Source organism: Pseudophryne corroboree, chromosome 12 (genome assembly GCF_028390025.1).
Source record: "Pseudophryne corroboree isolate aPseCor3 chromosome 12, aPseCor3.hap2, whole genome shotgun sequence".
Lineage (NCBI taxonomy): Eukaryota > Metazoa > Chordata > Amphibia > Anura > Myobatrachidae > Pseudophryne > Pseudophryne corroboree.
In genome coordinates, this window is record NC_086455.1 from 39,930,500 (window position 1) to 39,956,921 (window position 26,422).

Sequence of the window (26,422 nt, forward strand, 5' to 3'; positions counted from 1 at the left end):
TTAACCTATGGAATTATTGTTTGGTATGGATACTGTACCGCCCATGAGCAAGGGGAGTTGGAACGCTTGGTTTGCTTACCTAGTAAAATGATTGGGGTCCAGCTGCAGACTGTTAAAGATCTCTTTGCAGCAAGATTGACAAATCGAGCTAGGTGTATAATGTCTGATTCTAGCCATCCGTCTGCTTATCTTTTTGCTAAATTGCCCTCTGGAAAGCGTTTTAGATCAGTGAAGGCACGCCTACGGAATAGCTTCTTCCCAACTGCTGTGCGTATGTTAAACGCTCATTGGGAATAATGGGGCAGATGTATTAACCTGGAGAAGGCATAAGGAAGTGATAAACCAGTGATATGTGCAAGGTGATAAACACACCAGCCAATCAGATCCTAACTGTCAATTTACATATTGGAGCTGATTGGCTGGTGCCTTTATCACCTTGCACTTATCACTGGTTTATCACTTCCTTATGCCTTCTCCAGGTTAATACATCTGCCCCAATGTGTTATCTCTCAAATGCGTGTTACTGTGTGCTTTTATATACCTATGTCAAGCTTTTTATCATTGTTTGATGTGCTGTACAATTGAATTTTGTTGTCAAATTTTATTTGATAATGACAATAAATGTATCGTATCATATCGTAATTAGCCCTAAAAGATCAGGTGCCGGATAATTGAGGGTGTACCTGTATAAGAGGGCTGGGGCTGTAATGCCTGTGGTTGGGGTCCCAGAGGTCAGCATCCCAACCTCAGTATCCTAGCCGCCCGAATTTTGGGTGGGGAGCACAATGAAGCCCCTTGCGGGCTCGCTGTGTTGGCCACAGGTTTTCTTCCCACTCTATGGCTGTCGTGGACACTCACGAGTGGGAATAGCCCCTGTGAGCCAGCACACCGGCTGTCGGCTTTGTAAGCAGTCGGGATTCCGGCCGTCGGGATCCCGACCACCGTTAAAGCAACTACATTCCCATACAAGGATAGAAAATGGGGACACAAAATTTGTTTTGTTTTTTAATAGACACAGTAAATAATGTTTCTTGAATTATTCTTACATAACAGAATCGTCCACGTATCATTCTGCAATTAGTGACAGCGTAGGGAAAGATTCCTAAACAGGATTTGCTATTGTGTGATTTGGATCTGAAAGGTAAGACCGCATCTGATATTTTCCAAGTTGCAAACTCTGAAACCAAAAGCAGTTGAAGCCAAACCACATTTTAAAACCTTTGCTTTGAGCAACAGCCCAGTGTGAGTTTATCATAAATGGATGGGTACGTTTTGTTTTCGTCTTCCTTTCCTTTTACTAGTGCTGACAGCTGAGATAGCTCAGACAGCATGTGGTTTGAAATATTTTGTCTGTGTGACCCATCTATTTTTTATTCTTTGCTAAAAAATATGGGGCGGAATGTAATAGAATCCGAGTTGGCCGGAGGTACGGGTTGCCGGCCGAACTCGGACGTTGTTTTAAAGGGGCAGTCATTTACAAGGCCAAACCATGCCTTGGAAATTATTACCCCTTTAAAAAACGTCCGCATTTGGCCAGCAACCTGCACCTCCGGTCAACTCGAAGGCATTACATCCAGCCCATGGTGTCTGCTTCATATTCCTGCTCTGGATTCCTGGTGTTCCAGTGAATCCAACATCTTTGATGGTCCAGCGTGGATATGACGGGTCTTGTCACTGTTGGAATGACTTTCAGGCTGCCAAGTACGGAGTGGAGGTGAAGGCGGATCTGGGATCCCCTGCAGTAACTCTATGCATGACTTACTGTTAGAGATGGGACTGGTGGTGGTGTGAGCTGCTGCACGCAGTTTCCCAACATCGGGACCAGAGAGCGGCTTTGGTGGATCATTTTCTTGCAGGAGCACCAGTGCGTTACCTCTCCCCCTAACTTATGCCCAGTCTTGTTACCTTGTGCACAACTTTGTGTCAGTTCCCAATTTCCAGTGACTGTTGAGTTGACCTGTGCTTCAGACATTATTACTGTTCTGCCTAAGGGGTATTTTCACACCAATCCGCATCTCAGATGCGGATGGGAGTGATAAATTCACCCCAATCTGCAATGCGCTAATTGAATACATTGCAGGGATGCATTGGCGTTTCTATTGATGCAATGGGTGGAGTGCACACGGGCCCCTTTGTGAAAAATAACTGAGATTGTACCGCTCATGCGCCACAGCCTCCTCCGCCCTCCTCCGCTTATACATACCAGCCCAGTAATCTGTGAATCTCTCCTCTGGTCAGCGGGTCACCGGGCTCCCGCTCTGTGACCACGGTCACTGCATGTAGTGTAGTATTGATAAAGTGCGGAGATGTAGTGTGGGGAAGTGGTGTAGTGATAAAAATATGCCCACACAGGGAGAACTACTTTGTGGCGCTGACCGCACCCCTTGTGGTGGCACTTCATAAATTTCAGCCCCAGGCCCATGTGGACCTTAATCTGGCATTGCCCATTGGTTTCTACTTGTCCTCTTTTTTTTTTTTTTTCAATGCAAAACTAAGTGATTTTATTTTGCAGAGAACAGGGGACGCACAGGTCACGTTTTTATTGCCGTCTTTGTTTTCGAAAGGGTATACAGCCATTTTCAGTTTATTATCACAGCAATTCAGAGCAAGGACAGCTGGCTCCTGCAATACAATAAAAAACTTCACACAATAAAGTGACACATATAATAAACTCAGTCCTCAGGTGCCCTCACTCTCATCATTCATTTAAGACCTAAATAAGGACATTTACATCCTAACCATCCCTATTTTCATGGGACAGTCCCACTTATCAGGCAGTGTCCCACCGGTGGAGGGGGAGGGGGATTTGGGAGGACCCCTCTCACCCGCTGCTCTTCTTGGCAGAGCCAGTGGTGAATAAATGCTGTGCGCATGTGCGCACGTCTGTTCACGGGAGAGGGGGACTGTGATGATTTTGGAACAGTCCCTCTTTCCTGCAGAGAAAAATTGAGCGGTATGTGTTCATGGAAAATCAATGAAATGTTTTGGTGCTTTTATTATTAGTACAGCGCTGGACATATATTGTTGTGGTGTAATATATGGGCGCTGGGGTGTGAGCTGGCATACTTCCTCTGTGTTTCTCTCTCTGGGCTTCCCTGTAGGCTGTCCCCTTTATTGGCCAGTGTGTGTGTTGGGTGTCGGTACTTCGTGTCGGCATGTCTGAGGCTGAGTGATCCTCCCCAGAGGAAGTTACTAGGGGCGCAGAAAAGGAGCTGGAAATGGCTCTGTCGACACAGTCGACCACTGATTGGGTTGCTATGTTGAGTACACTTAATGCTAATGTTGCTTTGCTGTCTAAGAGGTTGGATAAATCTGATTCTCAGACACAGACATGGAGAAAATCCATGGAGGATGCTTTGGCTCAAGTGCAGACCCCCTCAGGGTCACAAAAACGTTCATTTAACCAGATGGTAGATACAGATGCCGACATGGACTCTGATTCCGATGTCGATTTTAATGAGGCTACTTTACACCCAAGGGTAGTTAAGAGTATTCAGTACACGATTGTGGCTATTAAAGATGTTTTGCATATCTCTGACGAACCTGCTGTTCAGGAGACAAGGATTTGCCTATTTAAAGGGAAAAAACCTGAGGTGAAGTTTCCCCCCTCTCATGAAATGAACGCTCTTTGTGAAAAAGCTTGGGAGTCGCCGGACAAGAGGTGGCAGATTCCCAAGAGAATTTTTCTGGCGTATCCTTTCCCCTCTGATGACAGGGAGAAATGGGAGCCGTCTCCGAATGTCGACAAGGCTCTCTCCCATTTGTCCAAGAAGGTGGCGCTTCCGTCCCCTGACACGGCTGCTCTCAGGGATCCGGCGGATCGCAAGCTGGAGACGTCTTTGAAGGCCATTTTCGTGAATACGGGTGCATTGCTCAGACCTGCTGTGGCGTCGGTATGGGTGAGCAATGCTATTGCTAAATGGGCTGATAATTTAGCTTCTGATATGGATACCCTTGATAAAGATAATATTCTTTTGACTCTTGGTTATATCAAGGATGCTGCAGATTACCTAAAGGATGCGGCGAGAGATGATCCCAAGAGGCCAACAAGAGCCAATGCCATGGCGGTCTCGGCTAGGAGGGCGCTGTGGATCCATCAATGGAATGCTGATGCCGACTCCAAGAAAAATATGGAAGCTCTCCCCTTCAAAGGTAGTGTCTTGTTTGGTGACGGCCTGGCTGACCTGGTGTCTACCGCTACTGCGGGTAAGTCATCTTTTCTTCCTTATGTTCCCACACAACAGAAAAAGGCACCCCATCAACAGATGCAGTCCTTTCGACCTAATTGTCACTGACCTAGGTTGGAGGTGTTGTGAACTCGGGGGTTCTCCCGATGGTAGGGGAGAGGAGCCACAGTTGGGTCGGAACAGGGATGGCTTAATATAGGTCTTCCTCATACAGGACTCTGACAGTAAAGCTTGGTGAAAATATTAAAGAACTTTATTGCAGGAAGAGAGCAACACAATGTCACATGGCAGAGAAGGAACGTATGGGGAAATGTCCAGGCCTATAGGAGAACTTGTAAGCAATGCTAAGGATTCCAGGAAAAGAAGTACTTGTGAGTGTTGGTACAAGATAATAATGACTGAAGAACTTGTAAGTGATGTTTTTAAAGATACCGGTGATTTGAAGAACTGGTGAACGGTGGTTAAAGACTCTGACGATTTGAAACACTTGTGAGTGGTGGTTAAAGACACTGATGATTTGTAGAACTTGAGAACGGTGGTTAAAGACACTGATGATTTGTAGAGCTTGTGAACGGTGGTTAAAGACACTGACGATGTGTAGAGCTTGTGAACGGTGATTAAAGACACTGATGATTTGTAGAACTTGAGAGCGGTGGTTAAAGACACTGGCAACTTGCAAAACTTGGGAGCGGTGGTTAAAGACACTGATGATTTGTATGACTTGAGAGCGGTGATTAAAGACACTGATGATTTGTAGAACTTGAGAGCGGTGATTAAAGACATTGATGATTTGTAGAACTTGAGAGCGGTGATTAAAGACACTGATGATTTGTAGAACTTGAGAGCGGTGATTAGACCGCAGCACACGCTGACTCCAAGAAGCACTGGTGACTGGATTGCAGAGAAACACACCAGCCGCAGTATACGCTGAACTGTGCAGCTACTGGCACCTGGAAGTGCCGGAGACACTGGGGTACGACTGCAGAGAGATACGTCGGGAACAAGAGCACTGGCATCCACATCAGGGAAAAGACGATACTCAGGTGCCGAGGCTCTGCCCGGCGTCTGACTTTGAATCTCGCGCCTCCGCTGGATTGGCGGAACAGTCCGATGACGTCACCTGCTCCCCGCCCACGTGATGCCGGGTGTCATGGCGGCGCCCCTGCCCCGGGGAGCCGCGCCAGCCAGACGCCGGAGCCCGTGGACCAACGAAGGCGGAGGCCGCAACACAGACCAGCAGGCACACAGGGGTAAGCGCGGTGAACGCCGCCTATGGCGTGTGACACTAATAAATACAAACGAGGTAAAGGCTCGTCCTTCCTCACTTCAAAAGGTAGAGGAAGGGAAAGAAGTCGCCTGCAGGATCAGGCACCCAGGACCAAAAGTCCTCCCCCGCCTCTACCAAGTCCACCGCATGCCGCTGGTGCTCCCCTGCTTTTTCATATCGGCCTTGCCAGTTTCTCTTCCAGAAAGAGAAGTAGTAAATACTGCGATACAAAAGTTGTGTTAACAAAGGGTCATTGTTCCCTTTCCCCCGTCCCAACGGGCGGAAGGGTTCTATTCGAGCCTCTTTGTCGTACCGAAGCCGCACGGTTCGGTCAGACCGATTTAGAACCTAAAATCCCTCAATCCATACTTGAAAACTTTCAAGTTCAAGATGGAATCTCTTCGAGCTGTGATCTCCAGCCTACAAGGGGGGGTTTTATGGCGTCAGTCGACATAAAGGATGCCTACTTACACGTCCCGATTTATCCTCCGCATCAGGCCTTCCTGAGATTTGCGGTGCAGGATTGTCATTACCAATTTCAGACGTTGCCATTTGGGCTTTCCACGGCCCCGAGGGTTTTCACCAAGGTTATGGCAGAAATGATGGTACTCCTTCGCAAGCGAGGGGTCACAATTATCCCGTACTTGGACGATCTCCTGATAAAGGTGAGGTCAAAGGAACAGTTGTTAAAGAATGTGGAACTCTCCCTGACAGTTCTGCAACATCACGGTTAATTCCGACGACTCGACTGCCCTTCCTGGGAATGATCCTAGACACAAAGCTTCAGAGAGTGTTTCTTCCGGAGGACAAAGCTCTAAAAATACAGACCATGGTCAAGGAGCTTTTGAGACCGACAAGAGTGTCGATTCATCAATGCACTCGAGTGCTAGGGAAGATGGTGGCGGCTTACGAGGCCATTCTGTTTGGCAGGTTTCATGCCAGGGTGTTTCAGTGGGACCTGCTGAACAAATGGTCCGGGTCTCACCTACACATGCACCAGAAAATAAGTCTATCTTCCAGGGCCAAGATCTCTCTCCTGTGGTGGCTGCAAAGCTCTCACCTCCTGGAGGAACGCCGTTTCGGAATCCAGGACTGGGTCCTGCTGACCACAGATGGAAGTCTCCGAGGCTGGGGCGCAGTCGCGCAGGGAAGAAATTTCCAGGGAAAATGGTCAAGCCAGGAATCTTCTCTCCACATAAATGTTCTCGAATTAAGAGCCATTTACAACTGCCTCCTGCAAGCAAAGAACCTTCTTCAGGGTCTCCCTGTCCTAATCCAGTTGGACAACATCACAGCGGTGGCGTACGTAAACCGCCAAGGCGGAACAAGGAGCAGGGCGGCAATGGCGGAAGCCACAAGAATTCTCCGCTGGGCGGAACAGCATGTGAGCGCTCTGTCTGCAGTTTTCCTCCCGGGCGGGGACAACTGGGAAGCAGACTTTCTCAGCAGACACGATCTCCATCCAGGAGAGTGGGCTCTTCATCAAGAGGTATTTGCAGAAGTGACAAGGCGTTGGGGAATTCCTCAGATAGACATGATGGCGTCTCGCCTCAACAAGAAGCTTCCGAAGTATTGTTCCAGGTCAAGGGACCCCCAAGCCTGTGCAGTGGATGCCCAGGTAACTCCGTGGGAGTTTCAGACGGTGTATGTGTTCCCTCCGCGTCCTCTCATTCCAAAGGTGCTGAGGATCATAAGACGAACAAGGGGAAGGGTATTCCCGGGGAGGTCATCCCCACTCTCCTTAAGGCTAGGAAGGAGGTCACGGCGAAACATTATCACCGTATTTGGAGAAAATATGTGTCGTGGTGTGAAACCAAGGCAGCTCCTGCGGAGGAGTTTCACTTGGGTCGGTTCCTCCATTTTTTGCAGGCAGGCGTGGATGCGGGCCTGAAATTGGGTTCCATCAAAGTGCAGATTTCGGCTTTATCTATTTTCTTTCAAAAGGAATTGGCCGTCCTTCCTGAGGTTCACACTTTCGTGAAGGGAGTGCTGCATATCCATACTCAATTTGTGCCACCCGTGGCGCCGTGGGATCTTGAAGTGGTGTTGCAGTTTCTTATGTCTCACTGGTTTGAGCCTTTGCGTAAGGTTGAGTAGAAGTTTCTCACTTGGAAAGTGGTCATGCTTTTGGCTCTGGCGTCTGCCAGACGAGTGTCCGAGTTGGCGGCCTTATCTCACAAGAGCCCATATTTGATCTTTCATGTGGATAGAGCGTAATTGAGGACTCGTCTACAATTTCTGCCGAAGGTGGTTTCTTCGTTTCACATAAACCAACCTATTGTGGTACCTGTGGGTACAGATGCTGTAGCGGTCCCAAAATCTCTTGACGTTGTAAGAGCTTTGAAAATTTATGTCGCTAGAACGGCTCTTACTAGGAAGACAGAGGCTCTGTTTGTCCTGTATGCTTCCAACAAGATTGGAAATCCTGCTTCTAAACAAACTATTGCACGCTGGATTTGTAATACGATTCAGCAAGCTCATTCTTCGGCTGGGCTACCGTTGCCGAAGTCAGTAAAGGCCCATCCTACCAGGAAGGTGGGCTCATCTTGGGTGGCTGCCCGAGGGGTCTCGGCACTTCAACTTTGCCGAGCAGCTACGTGGTCGGGTTCAAACACTTTTGCTAAGTTCTACAAGTTTGATACCCTGGCTGATGAGGACCTCATGTTTGCTCAATCGGTGCTGCAGAGTCGTCCGCACTCTCCCGCCCGCTCTGGAACTTTGGTATAGACCCCATGGTCCTTTTGGAGTCCCCAGCATCCTCTAGGACGTAAGAGAAAATAAGATTTTAATACCTACCGGTAAATCCTTTTCTCCTAGTCCGTAGAGGATGCTGGGCGCCCATCCCAGTGCGGACTGTTCCTTGCAGTTGAGTTGATACAGGTTGAGTATCCCTTATCCAAAATGCTTGGGACCAGAGGTATTTTAGATATGGGATTTTTCCGTATTTTGGAATAATTGCATACCATAATGAGATATCATGGTGATGGGACCTAAATCTAAGCACAGAATGCATTTATGTTTCATATACACCTTATACACACAGCCTGAGGGTAATTTTAGCCAATATTTTTTATAACTTTGTGCATTAATCAAAGTGTGTCTACATTCACACAATTCATTTATGTTTCATATACACCTTATACACACAGCCTGAAGGTCTTTTAATACAATATTTTTAATCACTTTGTATTAAACAAAGTTTGTGTACATTGCGCCATCAGAAAACAAAGGTTTCACTATCTCACTCTCACTCAAAAAAGTCCGTATTTCAGAATATTCCGTATTTCGGAATATTTGGATATGGGATACTCAACCTGTACTGGTTATTTTCGGTTACACATGGGTTGTGTATCAGTTATGTTCAGCGTGTTGCTGTTGTTAGTTCATACTGTTATCTGGTTTCATGCTACTCCAGTTGTACGGTATGTTTGTGGTGTGGGGCTGGTATGTTTATCGCCCTTAGTTAACAAAAATCCTTTCCTCGAAATGTCCGTCTCTCCTGGGCACAGTTCCTATAACTGAGGTCTGGGGGAGGGGCATAGAGGGAGGGGCCAGTTCACACCCAGTCAAAGTGTTTTTAGTGTGCCCAAGCTCCTGTGGATCCCGTCTATACCCCATGGTCCTTTTGGAGTCCCCAGCATCCTCTACGGACTAGGAGAAAAGGATTTACCGGTAGGTATTAAAATCCTATTTTTGGGAGCCTCCCGGACATTCCGGGAGAGTAGGCAAGTATGCCCTAAACCCCCATCCCCGCTGCCTAAACCTAACCCTCCCCTGTAGCTTAATCCTAACCCTCCGAGGGGATGCCTAACCCTAACCCCCTGAAATACAGACTTAACCTAACCTCCCACCCAAGCACAGCTTACCTCTCCAGCGCCGCCATGTCTCTTCGTTTGGCATCCTCGCTGTCGGGATTCCGGCGCTGGGATGGTGCACCCATACTGGATGCCAGTGTTGACATTCTGAATGGTGTCGGGATTTCGGCGTTAGTATTCTGACTGCCGCTATCCCGACAGCCGGGATCCTAACTGCTTCCCGCAGAGATCATAAACGTAAGTTAAGATGTCTAAAGTGTGCTTCAAGTATTATAATAAATATTGTTAAAATGTGTGTGTGTCTGTGTGTGTGTGTGTATATATATATATATATATATATATATATTTGCCTTAATCTGTGACTCTGTGCTCGTAACGCTGGGCGGAGTCACAGAGCTGGGCGGAGTCAACTGCATCTGCTGCAGGGAGCTACCCCATACCCAGTGCCAGCAGCAGTCAGGTGCAAGACCCTACCTTACAGTATAGGAGGTGAGGATGGCCACTAGCTGCCGGCTGCTGTGCCTGTCCTCCCCCCCCCCAATCACCTGTGACATCGGGCTGTTTGCTGTGCAGTGCGGGACCCGAAAAGGGGGCGGAGCTACGACGTCACGAGGGGCGGAGCTATACGGAATAGAGGGGCGGAGCTACACGGGACCAGACAGCTGAACAATGGTGGAATCAGCATTGCAGTGACGGCCAGCCAGACTTGGTAAGTGGAGGGTGAGAGAGGTGTGTGTATAGTGGGTGTGTGTGTGTGTGTGTATATATATATAGTGTGTGTGTGTGTGTGTGTGTATATATATGGTGGGGTGTGTGTGTTTGTATATATGTGTGAATTGTGTGTGTGTGAGGTATGTCTGTGTGTGCGCACTTTATGGACGCCACTGCTGGGGGGGGCCATTACATGCAAGGACGCTACTAATATAGGGGGGGCATTACGTATAAGGACGCTACTACTATAGGGGGGCATTACGTATAAGGACGCTACTACTATAGGGGGGGCATTACGTATAAGGACGCTACTACTATAGGGGGGGGGCATTACGTATAAGGACGCTACTACTATAGGGGGGCATTACGTATAAGGACGCTACTACTATAGGGGGGCATTACGCATAAGGACGCTACTACTATAGGGGGGGCATTACGTATAAGGACGCTACTACTATAGGGGGGCATTACGTATAAGGACGCTACTACTATAGGGGGGGCATTACGTATAAGGACGCTACTACTATGGGGGGGCATTACGTATAAGGACGCTACTACTATGGGGGGCATTACGTATAAGGACGCTACTACTATAGGGGGGCATTACGTATAAGGACGCTACTACTATGGGGGGCATTACGTATAAGGACGCTACTACTATAGGGGGGGCATTACGTATAAGGACGCTACTACTATTGGGGGCATTACGTATAAGGACGCTACTACTATAGGGGGACATTACGTATAAGGAGGCTACTAATACTGGGGGGCATTACATATAAGGACGCTACTACTGGGGGGGGCATTATGTATAAGGATGCTACTATTACTGTTGTGGGGCATTACATATAACTGCTACTACTACTGGGGGGGCATTATGTATAAGGACACTACTACTATTGGGGGGGCATTATGTATTAGGACGCTACTACTACTGGGGGGGCATTATGTATAAGGATGCTACTACTACTGGGGGGGCATTATGTATAAGGATGCTACTACTACTGGGGGGGCATTATGTATAAGGACGCTACTATTACTGTTGGGGAGCATTACATATAACTGCTACTACTACTGGGGGGGCATTATGTATAAGGACACTACTACTATTGGGGGGGCATTACGTATATGGACGCTACTACTACGGGTGGGGCATTACGTATAAGGACGCTACTACTATGGGTGGGGCATTACGTATAAGATGAATAAGATTGTGCTACATTGTGGCGTAATTTTAAATGGGGGTACTATTGTGTGGCCATGCCCCTTAGTTGTGAGACCACACCCCTTTTCCCAATGCACAACAAAGGAATATGGGAGGGCGCAAAATTCATAGTTTGCAGGGGGGCGCCGAACACCCTAGCACCGGCCCTGGCCACCAGTAGCAAAAGTACACCACGGCCACTGACACTATCTGCAGGGAGGGGAACAGCGCTGATATGGAGGGTACTTGCAGGCAGCGAGTCGCCGCCCGCAGCTCCTCTCCCACCTACACACCATACCTGCCGCCTGACACCCACACCCCAGGGAGAGGGCGCTAGCTCAGGCACCGCTAGATCAGCATCTGCAGCATACAGACAAGGGCTGCCATGCTCAGCGGCAAGCGGTGCGGAGCATGTGCAGCGGGACAGCGCCAGGACGGGACACGCACTAATCAACATTGCTGCTGGGACGGAGCTCCCTCCGTCTGCAGCCTAAGGACGCGCGCCACACCTCTCCAGGGAAACACCATGCCTGCCCGCCCACAGGGCTCCGGACGCTTACCTATGCTCCGCGATCACAGCAGCTGACGCTGCCATGCAGGATGGAGGAATGACGCCCGTCAGACGGGGCGGACAGTGTGCGGCGGAACGGGGCCAGGAAGGAATGCTGACCACGACCCATTGCTGCTGGGTCTGAGCTCCCTCCCTCTGCAGTCACCATCTCACAGCAGCAGCCTGGAGGTTAGTGGCCACCACGACCCGCACATCCTTACCTCACACATACCTCACATATACCTCACATACCTCACACATGAGAGCAAAGGTACACACACTGTGACATCACACCTGTAGCCCACCCCTATATCTGCTAAGTACTCCCCGTCACTATGCCCTGTCACCCTCATCCTGCTCTCTAACTGCCTGTCTGTGTACTGGCCTTCACCCCTCTCACACCATCACCAACCCTCACTAACTACCACAGAGACTATGTGCACTGATATCTGCCCCTCCACCACCTGCAGCGCCCCTGGACCCCTCCCCATCCCCGCAAATCCCCGCACCTGCCCCTCCACCACCCGTGGTGCGCCTTCGGACCCCCTACCCCACCCGCAGTGTCTTCCAAACCCCTCCCCCATCTGCAGCAGCCCCTCCCCCATCCGCCACACCCCGCATCTGGCTCTCCCCCGCCCGCTGCACCTTTGGATCCCCTACCCCACCCACGCAGCAGGCCCTTCCCAATCTGCATCGCCTACACCATTCGCAACAGCACCGCACCCGCCACTCCCCCACCCACGTTACCCCCGCATCCACTCCTCCCCACCCACCGCGCCCCCTGGACACCTCCCCCATCCACTGCACACCCACACCCACCCCTTCCCCATCTGCAGCGCCTTCGGAACCCCTCCTCCATCTGCAACAGCCCTGCAGCTGCCATCCCCCACCTGCGACACCCCTGCTCCTACCCCACCCACAGCGCCTTCATACCCCCTCCCCCATCCGCGGTCCCCACTCCCCAAACCCCTTCCTGTTGCAAGGGACTACGCCCCCTTCACCATCGAACGCCCTATCATTGTGCAATATTCAAACACTAACAAAACTAGGAATGCAGGTAATACTCCATATATTGAACTCCAGAAAGGCGTGCAGGGGTTAAGGGGGCGTAGCCCCTTCCGACGGTGTGAAGAGCGCCCGTAGGGCGCGATGAAGCACCTAGTATATATATATATATATATATAGCTACTGTACCAGTGGTATTCTCTATAATGTGCCAGCCACATCGCCCACCCTGTACCCATGTTCTTGAATACTTAGCTCTCTGGAGTCCCGCGTCAGCAGCAGAAGCTCTGCTCATTTTTGTTGGCGCAGCTGCCATTTTCCCAGCGTTATGCGCATGCGCAGTAGGGAAATCGCTGGGAAATTATCCACCGTACCATTTTCCCGGAAACCTGCGCAGTAGACTAGCACAGCGCCAGGGTATACTAGTGCTCAGCTGAAAGTGCTACTGGCTAGAGAGGAGGGGACTCTGACGGATGTCGGACATGGGCCTTCCTCTCTTAATACGCCCATGACTGTATGGTGCTTTACTTCTGCATAAAGAGAGTGTTTTTTTTTTTTTATTATTATTATTATGATGATGATGTATAATAAAGTGCTGGCATAGTACGCAGTGGATCCTGACACAAATTACATACAAAGGCATAAAAAACTAAAGACAGATACGTGAGATATATACTATATACTGAGGAGGAGGCGGTATGACACTCGCTAGTATACGGATAAATAAGCAGGCATGCAGTGAAATAACACAGAGCTGTAACATCTGACACAGAATTGGTACAGCTGTACATGGCTGCATTATCCATATAAACAGATGGAACGCTGGCACATTTGTGTGTAAACCTCGCTCTCTCTCATGGATGTCTTATGCCGTAAAGCTCCTAAGCAAATGATGTTCAGTTCAAAGGCAACTGTGCATCCCTTTTCTAATGCTACATCCCCCAGGCTCAGCATCACATCGCCATGCTGATTTGCTGCAGTGAAGACTGCAGCGTCTACAGTCTGCCCTCCCCCTACTCTCCGTTCTGCTTAGAGCATCAGTCTAGCTAGTGCATGTAAGCAGCTCTGATACCCTCACCTATTCATGCTTTGGAATGCTGTAGCGACAATACTGTGCCTCCGAAGAAAGCACCAGTGACTCTCCAACCCCACCACCATGCAGGCCAGTGCCGACTCTACCAGGATGGAATGTTTTTGGAGCAACTGGAAATGCCAGGGTAACATTGAGAGAAACATCAGTCATGCATGGTACAGAGAATGACAGAGCCTGTATGCTTGAGCCAGCAACACGTCCGGTGTATTCCGTTCACCTGCGGGCTGTTTCTATCCTGCTTTGTTATTTTATTACATATTAATAGTTATTTATATAGCGCACACATCATTTGTTCCTGTGTTTTTGTATTGTGTCCTCTGATACGTTTCCGTGTCATCTATATAGCAGATTCTGTTACTCAATACGCTTACATTGTACAGAGGTTCGGCACATGCATTTGTCTCATATTCTATGCAATCTGCATTATTGTATGGGAATTTATTGTAACAGCGGACTAGAAAATACTATACTGGGGTGGTATTTATTTGTAGACACAATGCCCAGGGCTTATATTTAAGGGACTCCCTTCTAGGGGGACACGCCCATTGTAATATCTCTGTCTGCTAGCTACACAAAGAAAAACGCATGTTAGACTAGACAAGTCACTATGGTGTTGAATAAATGAGCGTAACGCAGGGTGGCGGTGTCATTTTGACTCATTATTGTAAAGCGTCAGCAAGCCGACTTAAAATAATTTACTGTAATGTCTGCGTAAGGTGTATAGCCAATGCTGTGATGGAGCCGGTTAGTTAGTAGTGTTTATATTTGGAGAAGAGGGGGATTTAATTGAATAGGATTCTTCTTATTATAAGGTCTGGGTGTGGCTTGGGTAGCTTGTCTTCTGTCTGCTGTTCAGCCATATTTTTCAGCATCACGTCTTTGCTTGCGTCCTTTGTTGTACTGGAGAATCAGTGCCTGGCTCTGCCGTGCTTGCCAATGAATGTCTGATTCATTCAGAGAATCTGCAAATTGCATATTAACCAGGGTATCCGGGTGTGATGATTCTATGTTTCTCTTTAAAGCAGGTCAAGACATATTGCTTCATATCATATAGGAATGTCACCGCAAAATACATATTTCTATATAAATCTCCTTTTGTGTAGCTGAGAACAGTCGTTTCTATTGTAATAAATACATAGACGTATGTTTTTATGCCTGCTTTGTACAGTACGGTGACATGAAGTGCTGGTAGCCATGGTTACTAAACTGGTTCTGTTCCCAGCCCTGTAGTGATGAAGCAGTTTTACCCGTTACCTGCTGCTAAGGCCTGCCCCTGGAAGATGATAGCTTGCAGGCCCGACAAGACTATCTTACATTAGAGCAGGGGTAGAGACTGAGAATAATTTAAGGATATTTTACATATTTTTTATTATTTTCAGATATATTCCTTTTTTTGTTTGTTTGCTTCACGCTATGTTCCTATCATATTTTCCAATACCTACAATGGCTTCTATAGCCTATCGTCTTGGGAGGAAGAATCATGAATTCCACTAGTACTGTAATCTGCTTTCTTCTTTTCCATTTTCTTTATCTGCCTTTCTAGAATGTTCTACAGCTCTACCCCGACTGGCGGGGGATATGTATCAAGCCTAGGAGAGAGAGATGACGTTTAGAGAGATAAAGTACCAACTAATCTGCTTCCAAGTGTCATTTTACAGGCTGTGCTATGAAAAAATGACTGAAGCTGATTTGTTGGTAGTCTATTTTTCTCCACTTTATCTCTCTGCAATTCTTGATTCATCTCCCCATGGGTAAAGTTTAGATGCAGTGTTCAATATCAGTGTGTATAAAGTATTGCATTATATCATATATACAATTATAATATAATACTACAGAAATTTGTAGTGTGTGTTTTTTTTTTTAAGTACTGTGTACATGCTTATTTGCATACAGTACAGAGTTGGACTGGTCCATAGGGGTGCAGAGAAAAACCCCTGTGTGCCCCAAAACCTGGGGCCCCGTCTCCTTCTCTAGGGATCTGTTCCAGACTGTGCACTTGAATTATACATATGTTACATATTATACTGCACAGGACTATGGTGTATTTTCTATAGTGCATTGTTGGTATTAATCTGGTATATTATTCTGCTCTGGAGACGCAGTCTGTGCAAATAATTCTTCATAATGGACCCCTATTAATGATAAGCCACACCCATTCACAGTGACAAAATGGCCTCTTCAGGCTACATTAACTGGTTATAGCCATGTGCTTCTTCCTGTTCATATAGGAAAATAATGTTTTTTCATGTGAATAAACTACAAATATTATAAGAAACTTGTGAGTGAGAGGTTTACGTTTTATCATCAATCAGTGGCTAATGGGAAACAGGAAAAGCAGAGGGGGAGACATTACTACAAGATAGATCAAGCTACATGGCTTGTTCATAACTCTGATGAAAAAGTAGTTCCTGTTGTTTTTTGGCTCCTAATTGACAGCATTGTATCATGTGATATCACTCCCCAGGGGTATATTATTTTCTGTAGTAAATATTCTCATGACAAAACTCGAAACTGCCCTGAAAAGCTGAAACCAATGGGAACCCCATACAGGGGCTGGCTGGAAACTTTCAGCCTGGGGGACAGACTCAAGCAAGCTGCTCAGTTTTTCTCATGGAATCTGCAGTCATGTGGCCCTGGAACACCTAAATTGCGCTGGCCCAGGGGGGCAGATGGCACCCTGCCCCCCTACCCAGCTAGCCCCTGACCCCATATGAGTGTCAGTGGTGACTGAGCTACAGTATACGTCCTTTGTTGAGGTTGAGTGGCAAGGCTTATGGATAGAAAAACACGTATTGCTGTAGTTTATCAATAACATTTTGCTGAGGCAGCTGAGCAATACCCAATAACTAGTGCCGTTACGTAGCAGGACGCACCCTGGGCTGACTTACTAGTGCTGGCAGTTGATGAGTTGGACGAGGCCATATTGCCCTTTCAATAGACCCCATAGAGGAAAAATGTGACAGTCTTATCCCTCGTGATTAGGTATTATTAATGTGACCAATGAATTCTTGTTCAAGAATGTACTAATATTTTAGTTGTAGCTTTCCTAAGCAGAGGCGTTTTAAGAAAGTAGAAGGCCCGTGTGCAGGCTCCGTGTGGGCCCCTCCTCTCTGGCCCACACTGTAGACTCTGGCTTTGTGCCAGAGTCTACTGCGCATGAGCAAGTCTCTGGGAACATGGTGCCAGTGCGCTGTTCCCGGGGATATATCTATTGCGCATGTGCGAATCATCGGGAAAATTGGCGTCGCACCATTTTCCCGGTGATCTCTGCCTGCAGCGCTGGCTGCCGCAGGACTCTGGAGGGGTAAGTATAATTCTATGGGTGCTTGGTGTGCGGCTTGGGCCCCCATGACACCGGAGCCCTTGAGCACAGCACACCTCGCACCCATTATAGATACAGCAGTGATTCTAAGGTCATTTTATTGGGCTCTCCATGGGGCATATCAAACCTTGGAGAGAGCTAAAGTACCAACCAATCAGCTCCTAACTATCATTTTTCGAGCATAGTCTGTAACATGGCAATAAGGAGCTGATTGGCTGGTACTTTATCTCTCTCCTCTTTATCTTTCCCCAAACTTTTATACATATGCACCTATGACACTAATGGGTTCCAATGTATAGGTCGACCCCATATGATCGACATGCCTTAGATCAACAGGGTCAAAAGTTTGACAGTGCTTAAGGTTGGAAGACACAAGGACCCTCATTCCGAGTTGATCGATCGCTAGCTACTTTTTGCAGCCGTACAAATGCATAGTCGCCGCCCACAGGGGAGTGTATTTTTGCTTTGCAAGTGTGCGATCGCCTATGCAGCCGAGCGGGACGAAAACGTTTTTTGCAGCCCTTGCGATCACTTCAGCCTGTCCGGTCCCGGAATTGACGTCAGACACCCGCCCTGCAAACGCCTGGACATGCCTGCGTTTTCCCTACCACTCCCAGAAAAAGGTCAGTTGACAGTGACACCCATAAACGCCCTCTTCCTGTCACTCTCCTTGCGAATGGCTGTGCGAATGGAATCGTCGCTAGAAGCATTGTACAGCAACAATGCTGTTTGTACACGTACGACACGCGTGCGCATTGTGGTGCATACGCACGCGCTGTAGTAACATGATCGCTGCACTGCGAAAATTGGCAGCGAGCGATCAACTCGGAATGAGGCCCAAAATGTCATGATCAAAGGGTTGACATTAGTTTTTTTTTGTGGTTTATTCATGTTTTTCCAACTGTTGCATGATTTACTATCCACATGGACTACAATTGGGAATGGTAACCTGTGGTAAACGCAGCGGTAATGGAGCGAGCCACCTGGCCCGAAGCGTGGTGAGCAATGAAAGGGTACACATATGGTTAAAAATGACACCCAAAAAACATTAAAAACTTTTTTTGTGTCGACCATTGTTATGTTGCACATTTTGTACCTGTTGACTGTACCAACTGTCTCCCTTTTACTTGTTGACCTTTGGATCCTGTCAACCTAATGACTGTCTATACCACACCCATCACTAATAGCATTATACTGTAGTACCAGACTTAGTAGGTGTTTCAGTAAGTTCATGGCTCAGTTCACTATTTTTAGTAGATTATTATACATACAGCATGTTATTATTACCGTCATTGAATAGTATTAAGGACTCTATCCATGAAGCAGTTCTTTATGGCAGAGAAATGGGTTATCAATGCTTCCTCCTATTTAGCAACAGTGACACCGCAGAGAAAGCACTGATTTGGTGACTTTGGTATCTGCACAATTTAAAAAGACGGAATGGGACACATACCAAGTCAGTAAGGCTTTATTCCGTCCCAGCTGGGGTCAGACTAGTGTGCACATTAACATCTTACTGTGGCATTTCGCCGCCAGTGCTTTGTCAGTGTTGCAGAGAAATGCATTTTGTTTCACTTGGAAGGCACCACAGTGCCCTACAACAATGGACACTACTGGACATGGACAAAACAGCATACTGTACATAAAATAGAAGAACATACAAGGTAGACATAATAAATGCAAACATGAAAACAAAGAGTAATCTTGTGAGGATTTGCAATCATGTGGTAAAAGGGTTGAGATAGGAGGAGTGAGTATGACTGAGAGTAAAAATTGGGTGTAACAGTGTGGGTAGTATAGGTGAAAGTAGGGTAGGTGTGAGTATATTAGTGTGGGTACTATAGGTGGGGGTAGGGTAGGTGTGAGGGTATATTAGTGTTGGTAGTATAGTTGAAAGTAGGGTAGGTGTTAGGTTGTATTAGTATGGGTAGTATAGGTGAAAGTAGGGTAGGTATGAGGGTATATTAGTGTGTGTAGTATAGGTGGGAGTAGAGTAACTGTGAGTGTGCATTAGTATGGGTACTATTGGTGGGGGTAGGGTAGGTGTGAGGGTGTATTAGTATGGGTAGTATAGGTGGGAGTAGGGTAGGTGTGAGAGTATATTAGTGTGGGTAATATAGGTGGGAGTAGGGTAGGTATGAGGGTGTATTAGTGTGGGTAATATAGATGGGAGTAGGTTAGGTGTGGGGGTACATTAGTATTGGTAGTATACGTTGGAGTAGGGTAGGTGTGAGTATCTTAGTGTGGGTAATATAGGTGGGAGTAGGGTAGGTATGAGGGTATATTAGTGTGTGTAGTATAGGTGGGAGTAGGGTAGGTGTTAGGTTGCATTAGTATGGGTAGTATAGGTGAAAGTAGGGTATGTATGAGGGTATATTAGTGTGTGTGTAGTATAGGTGGGAGTAGGGTAGGTGTGAGTGTACATTAGTATGGGTACTGTAGGTGGGAGTTGAGTAGGTGTGAGGGTGTATTAGTAAGGGTAGTATAGATGGGGGTAGGGTAGTTGTGAAGCTGGTGGGTAGGGTAGGTGTGAGTGTACATTAGTGTGGGTAATTTAGGTGGGAGTAGGGTAGGTGTGAGGGTGCATTAGTATGGGTAGTGTATGTGTGGAGGTGTATCAGTGTGGGTAGTATAGATGGGAGTAGGGTAAGTATGATGGTGTACCAGTGTGAGTAGTATGTTTAGGAGTAAGGGAGGTGTGAGGGGGTATTAGTGTGGGTAGTATAGGTGGGAATAGGGTAGGTGAGTGGGTAATAAAGGTGGGGGTATTATAGGTGTGACAGTGTTTTAGTGTGGGTAGTATAGGTTGCAGTAGGGTAAGTGTGAGGGTGTACTAGTGTGGATAGTATAGATGAGAGTAGGGTAAGCGTGAGGGTGTACCAGTGTGGGTAGTATAGATGGGAGTAGGTTAAGTGTGAGGGTGTACTAGTGTGGGTAGTTTAGATGGGAGTAGGGAAAGTGTGAGGGTGTACCAGTGTGGGTAATATAGATAGGAGTAGGGTAAGTGTGAGGGTGTACCAGTGTGGGTAATATAGATAGGATTAGGGTAAGTGTGAGGGTGTATTAGTGTGGGTAATATAGATGGGAGTAGGGTAAGTGAGAGGGTGTATTAGTGTGGGTAATATAGATGGTAGTAGGGTAAGTGTGAGGGTGTACTAGTGTGGGTAGTATAGATGGGAGTAGAGTAAGTGTGAGGGTGTACCAGTGTGGGTAATATAGATAGGAGTAGGGTAAGTGAATATAGATGGGAGTAGGGTAAGTGTGAGGGTGTACTAGTGTGGGTAGTATAGATGGGAGCAGGGTAAGTGTGAGGGTGTATTAGTGTGGGTAGTATAGATGGGAGCAGGGTAAGTGTGAGGGTGTACCTGTGTGGGTAGTATAGATGGGAGTAGGGTAAATGTGACGGTGTATTAGTGTGGGTAATATAGATGGTAGTAGGGTAAGTGAGGGTGTACTAGTATGGGTAATATAGATGGGAGTAGGGTAAGTGTGAGGGTGTACCAGTGTGGGTGCTATAGGTGGCAGTAGGGTAAGTGTGAGGGTGTACTAGTGTGTGTAGTATAGATGGGAGTAGGGTAAGTGTGAGGGTGTACCAGTGTGGGTAGTATAGATGGGAGTAGGGTAAGTGTGAGGGTGTACCAGTGTGGGTAGTATAGATGGGAGTAGGGTAGGTGCATAAATACATCTTGGATGTATACATATAGTACTGCAGGTCATTCTGCTCTAAGGCAGATGTCCAAATAGCATCACAGTGTGTCTCAAAGTAAAGAAGGCATCATACTGTATAATGTATTAATTTAGGGGGTTTTCAGATAAGTTAATTCCATAAAAACTAAGACGTGTAAATATACAGTTTGAGTATCCCATATCCAAATATTCCGAAATACGGAATATGCCGAAATACGGGTGAGACTGAGATAGTGAAATCTTTGTTTTCTGATGGCTCAATGTACACAAATTTTGTGTAATACACAAAGTTATTCAAAATATTGTATTAAATGACCTTCAGGCGGTGTGTATTAGGTGTATATGAAACATAAATGAATTGTGTGAATGTACACACACTTTGTTTAATGCACAAAGTTATTAAAAATATTGGCTAAAATGACCTTCAGGCTGTGTATATAAGGTGTATATGAAACATAAATGTATTCTGTGCTTAGACTTAGGTCCCATCACCATGATATCTCATTATGGTATGCAATTATTCCAAAATACAGAAAAATCCGATATCCAAAATACTATTGGTCCCAAGCATTTTGGATAAGGGATACTCAACCTGTATTATCCACCAATAATAGAGTTACTGCTACACGATAGGGAGCAAATTGTTGCCTTTAGGATATGAAATGTTCCCACATACACAAGTCCGGGGGAACAGAGCCGGCCTTAGGCATAGGCAAACTAGGCAAATGCCTAGGGCATTTGGTATGCTTAGGGGCACCAGCAGCTTCTGCTGATTAAAATGATATGCAGCATGCCTATATTCTGTGTGTGACTGCAGCTGTATCTGCATACGAAATATTACATTGCAGTGTATTCCTGGAAATCACTGTAATGTAGCATTCCGTATTCAGATACAGCCGCAGTCGCACACAGAATATAGGCATGCTGCATATCATTTTAATCAGCAGAAGCTGCTTGTGCATCCTAGCCACATAGTAATGCAAATAAGATGCATTTTCATAAACAAAAGGTGCCCAACGTTAGCAGAGCTGCCAGCTGACTCTTGCCAGGCATCTCCTGCAGAACTAGCAGTGGTGCTAGGGGGCACCAGCCAAAATCTTGCCTAGGGCATCATATTGGTTATGGCCGGCTCTGCGGGGGAATGAAGGGTGTCCACTGACAACAGTCCCCAAATTCATCCAGTCCGGGATAGGACAGTCACCTCTCTTCCTCCTCTCTTTGACTTGCCTAAATTAGAAGAAGTGCCTTGAGTCCTGTTTGGATAAAGAGCGCTATATAAATACAATTATTATTAAGTAGGAGGTATGAATTTAGTAGTGTCAAACGTCATGTTTTCAGGTTGTTTACTATTCCTTTTTTTTTTTCTTGTACTAACATGTAAAAATGTTACTAGATTTTTAATAATTATTATTTACAGAGCAAAAGCATTAGTGGTTAAGTCCTAAGAGGACATTCTGTTTTGAGAATGGAAACTATTTTTTCAGCTGTATTGATAATTGGAAACACTAAGTTGGAATAAATGACTGATGGGAAATTCTGTTGCATTGAAAGTAAATTTCCAGTATATGGGGTCATTTAGTAAGCACATTGATTATTTCTATATGACCTTCTATGCATATATACAGATATACACCGTGCAGGATACTGACTGCCCAAGGAGTGTCCATCATCATAACTCCTTACCAGTTACCAAGAATAGTAAACAAAAAAGAGCCAGCACCCATCTCCCTATTTCCATTCCCCACCCCCCTATATGAACATTTTATTATTGTTACTTGTATAGCACTCCCACTTAAAACAATCAGTATTAGAGTGATTGCTTTAGGCTAAGATTATTGTACTGGAGGGGATTCAAATGTGTTCTTTTTATTACATACAATTATAGGCGAACGCAGTGGGGGTTTCCGGTTGCCGAGAAACCACCCTCCTTTTGGCCAGCGGCTCAAATGATGACAATAGCAATGGTATATAATACGATTACTAGAGCTGCCGCCACATCATGCAGTGTAAGGGACAGAGCAGAGCTGCTGCACATGCCCAGTGGTAGTAGCTTTTTCTACTGAGTGTGCTGTGTGTGTGGATCTGAGCCGTCAATCAGTGCACTGGACCAGAGAGTAGCTCCCAGGAAGAGGAGACATGAGCCTTACCATGAGGTGGAAACATGTGTGCTTAGAAAGTGCAGTTCTGTCTTCTGGTTCTATTATGTTTGTGTATTTATATTTTTATTTCTTTGTTTGTTTATTTATTATGGGATGTTTAACTTTTCCTGACCACTTATTTTATTTATATTAGTTAAATATGTTTAATACAAATATGTGCTGAAATTGTGTTCGTTGAACACTGGACAATTGTTCATGATGTGTGTAAAATTCATGTTCACATGGAGGCAGGCCCGGCGACAGGGGGACACTTGTGCAGGGCCTCGAGGTTCAGGGGGGCCCCAAGGATCAGGGACACAAATAACAGGCCACAGTGCCAATATTACTTTTTAAAGTGTATACTCCAACTGCTCAATTTAAGTAGGAAAACAATTAACAGGCCCCTTAAACCCTCCCCCCTCCTTTTACCCCATCACTTTGTCCATTCCCTGTGGTCCATGCTGTATTGCCAGCATGTCGCTGCGCTGGCGCTTTTCTGTATGTCCCTGCCACCAAAGAGATATCAGTGCACTGGGCCCCAAGATTTCTGTTGCTGGCCCTGACCCAAACTTACCCTAATTCCTGCAGTAAAATTCTATGTTTCTATTTATATAGTGTATTGTAAGAAAATATCTGTGAATCCAACGGTACGGAAAGTGCGGTATATTCTTGCACTTCTTTGCGGGGCGAGAACTTCCCCCCTAATTGAATTCAGCCCTATGAATAGAGGTTGTGTGATCCCTGTGCGGCAGTCACAGAAAGGGTCAATCTCTGCAGCTTGTCACATCACATTACATTGTTGCAATTTTTTGCAGAAGTGGAGCTGGGAGCTGTAACCCACAGACCAGCTGCAATAATTAAGCTAGGTACACACTAGATCAGTGGTTCTCACTGTGTGCCGTGGCACCCTGGGGTTCCTCAGGACACTTCAAGGTGTGCCTTGGATTGGTGACCCAGGACCAATTCAAATTATTTATAGTCAATGTTATAGGCAAAACCAGTGCTGGTGGCTGCCAATCATAACATATGTGCACAAACAGAAGCTAATCCTGTCCCCGACCATATAACTGAAGGATGACATATACAGTAGATAGACTGTTTTTTTAAAGCCCCCCTCTGCCAAGTTAAGGGAGGTTGAGTGGGCCCCAGAGATATCAGTGTACTGAGCCCTGAGATTTCTGTTGCTGGCCATAACCCAGACCCCTAAACTACTCCTAATGTCTTAACCCTAAAGGGCAGACTGATGAAGAGGTGATGACCTCAAAATGTTGACGCAGGAATAAACTGTTTTGTCACTTTTGAGCTGCAGTGCCGTGCTGTATGAAGGTGGTCACACATCATCCAAACCTGTTGCATATTATAAATATATATATATATATATATATATATATATATATATATATACATACTGCTCAAAAAAATAATGGGAACACTAAAATAACACATCCTAGATCTGAATGAATGAAATATTCTTATTAAATACTTTGTTCTTTACATAGTTGAATGTGCTGACAACAAAATCACACAAAAATTATCAATGGAAATCAAATTTATTAACCCATGGAGGTCTGGATTTGGAGTCACACTCAAAATTAAAGTGGAAAAACACACTACAGGCTGATCCAACTTTGATGTAATGTCCTTAAAACAAGTCAAAATGAGGCTCAGTAGTGTGTGTGGTCTCCACGTGCCTGTATGACCTCCCTACAACACCTGGGCATGCTCCTGATGAGGTGGCGGATGGTCTCCTGAGGGATCTCCTCCCAGACCTGGACTAAAGCATCTGCCAACTCCTGGACAGTCTGTGGTGCAACGTGGTGTTGGTGGATGGAGCGAGACATGATGTCCCAGATGTGCTCAATTGGATTCAGGTCTGGGGAACGGGCGGGCCAGTCCATAGCATTAATGCCACGTCTTGCAGGAACTGCTGACACACTCCAGCCACATCAGGTCTAGCATTGTCTTGCATTAGGAGGAACCCAGGGCCAACCGCACTAGCATATGGTCTCACATGGGGTCTGAGGATCTCATCTCGGTACCTAATGGCAGTCAGGCTACCTCTGGCGAGCACATGGAGGGCTGTGCGGCCCCCCAAAGAAATGCCACCCCACACCATTACTGACCCACTGCCAAACCGGTCATGCTGGAGGATGTTGCAGGCAGCAGAACGTTCTCCTTGGCGTCTCCAGACTCTGTCATGTCTGTCACATGTGCTCAGTGATAACCTGCTTTCATCTGTGAAGAGCACAGGGCGCCAGTGGCGAATTTGCCAATCTTGGTGTTCTCTGGCAAATGCCAAACGTCCTGCACGGTATTGGGCTGTAAGCACAACCCCCACCTGTAGACGTCGGGCCCTCATACCACCCTCATGGAGTCTGTTTTTGATCGTTTGAGTAGACACATGCACATTTGTGGCTTGCTGGAGGTCATTTTGCAGGGCTCTGGCAGTGCTCCTCCTATTCCTCCTTGCACAAAGGCGGAGGTAGCGGTCCTGCTGCTGGGTTGTTGCCCTCCTACGGCCTCCTCCACGTCTCCTGATGTACTGGCCTGTCTCCTGGTAGAGCCTCCATGCTCTGGACACTACGCTGACATACACAGCAAACCTTCTTGCCACAGCTTGCATTGATGTGCCATCCTGGATGAGCTGCACTACCTGAGCCACATGTGTGTGTTGTAGACTCCGTCTCATGCTACCGCTAGTGTGAAAGCACCGCCAGCTTTCAAAAGTGACCAAAACATCAGCCAGAAAGCATAGGAGCTGAGAAGTGGTCTGTGGTCACCACCTGCAGAACAACTCCTTTATTGGGGGTGTCTTGCTAATTGCCTATAATTCCCACCTGTTGTCTATTCCATTTGCACAACAGCATGTGAAATTGATTGTCAATCAGTGTTGCTTCCTAAGTGGACAGTTTGATTTCACAGAAGTGTGATTGACTTGGAGTTACATTGTGTTGTTTAAGTGTTCCCTTTATTTTTTTGAGCAGTGTATATGTATATATATATATATATATATATACACACACACACACACACGGATGAAACTCAGAAAATTAGAATATTGTGCAAAAGGTTATTTATTTCATTAATTCAACTTAAAAGGTGAATCTAATATATTATATAGACTCATTACATTAAAAGTGAGATATTCCAAGCTTTTATTTGTTATAATTTTGATGATTGTGGCTTACAGTTTAAGAAAACCCCAAATCCAAAATCTCAGAAAATGAGAATATTACATAAAATCAATTAAACAAAAAGGATTTTAAATACAGAAATGTCGGCCCTCTGAAAAGTATAATCATGAATATGTACTCAGTACTTGGTTTGGGCCCCTTTTGCATGAATTACTGCCTCAATGCGGCGTGGCATGTATTCTATCAGCCTGTGGCACTGCTGAGGTGTTATGGAAGACCAGGATGCTTCAATAGCGGCCTTCAGCTCTT

At 46.3% G+C, this 26,422-nt stretch overlaps 1 protein-coding gene across 2 annotated transcripts in view; it reads left to right on the plus strand.

Moving 5' to 3' along the window:
* The window catches only part of RTN1 (reticulon 1), a 307,938-nt gene that overhangs the window by 254,859 nt on the left and 26,657 nt on the right, over positions 1-26,422 (plus strand). The window contains exon 1 of one of the 2 annotated variants that reach the window (XM_063947365.1): positions 13,586-13,956. The exons of the other annotated variant lie outside the window; for it this stretch is intronic. Within the exon in view, the coding sequence (XP_063803435.1) occupies positions 13,896-13,956 (61 nt within the window). The 5' untranslated portion in view covers positions 13,586-13,895. Of the gene's footprint in view, positions 1-13,585; positions 13,957-26,422 lie in introns of those variants that run through there. 2 annotated transcript variants of the gene reach the window in all.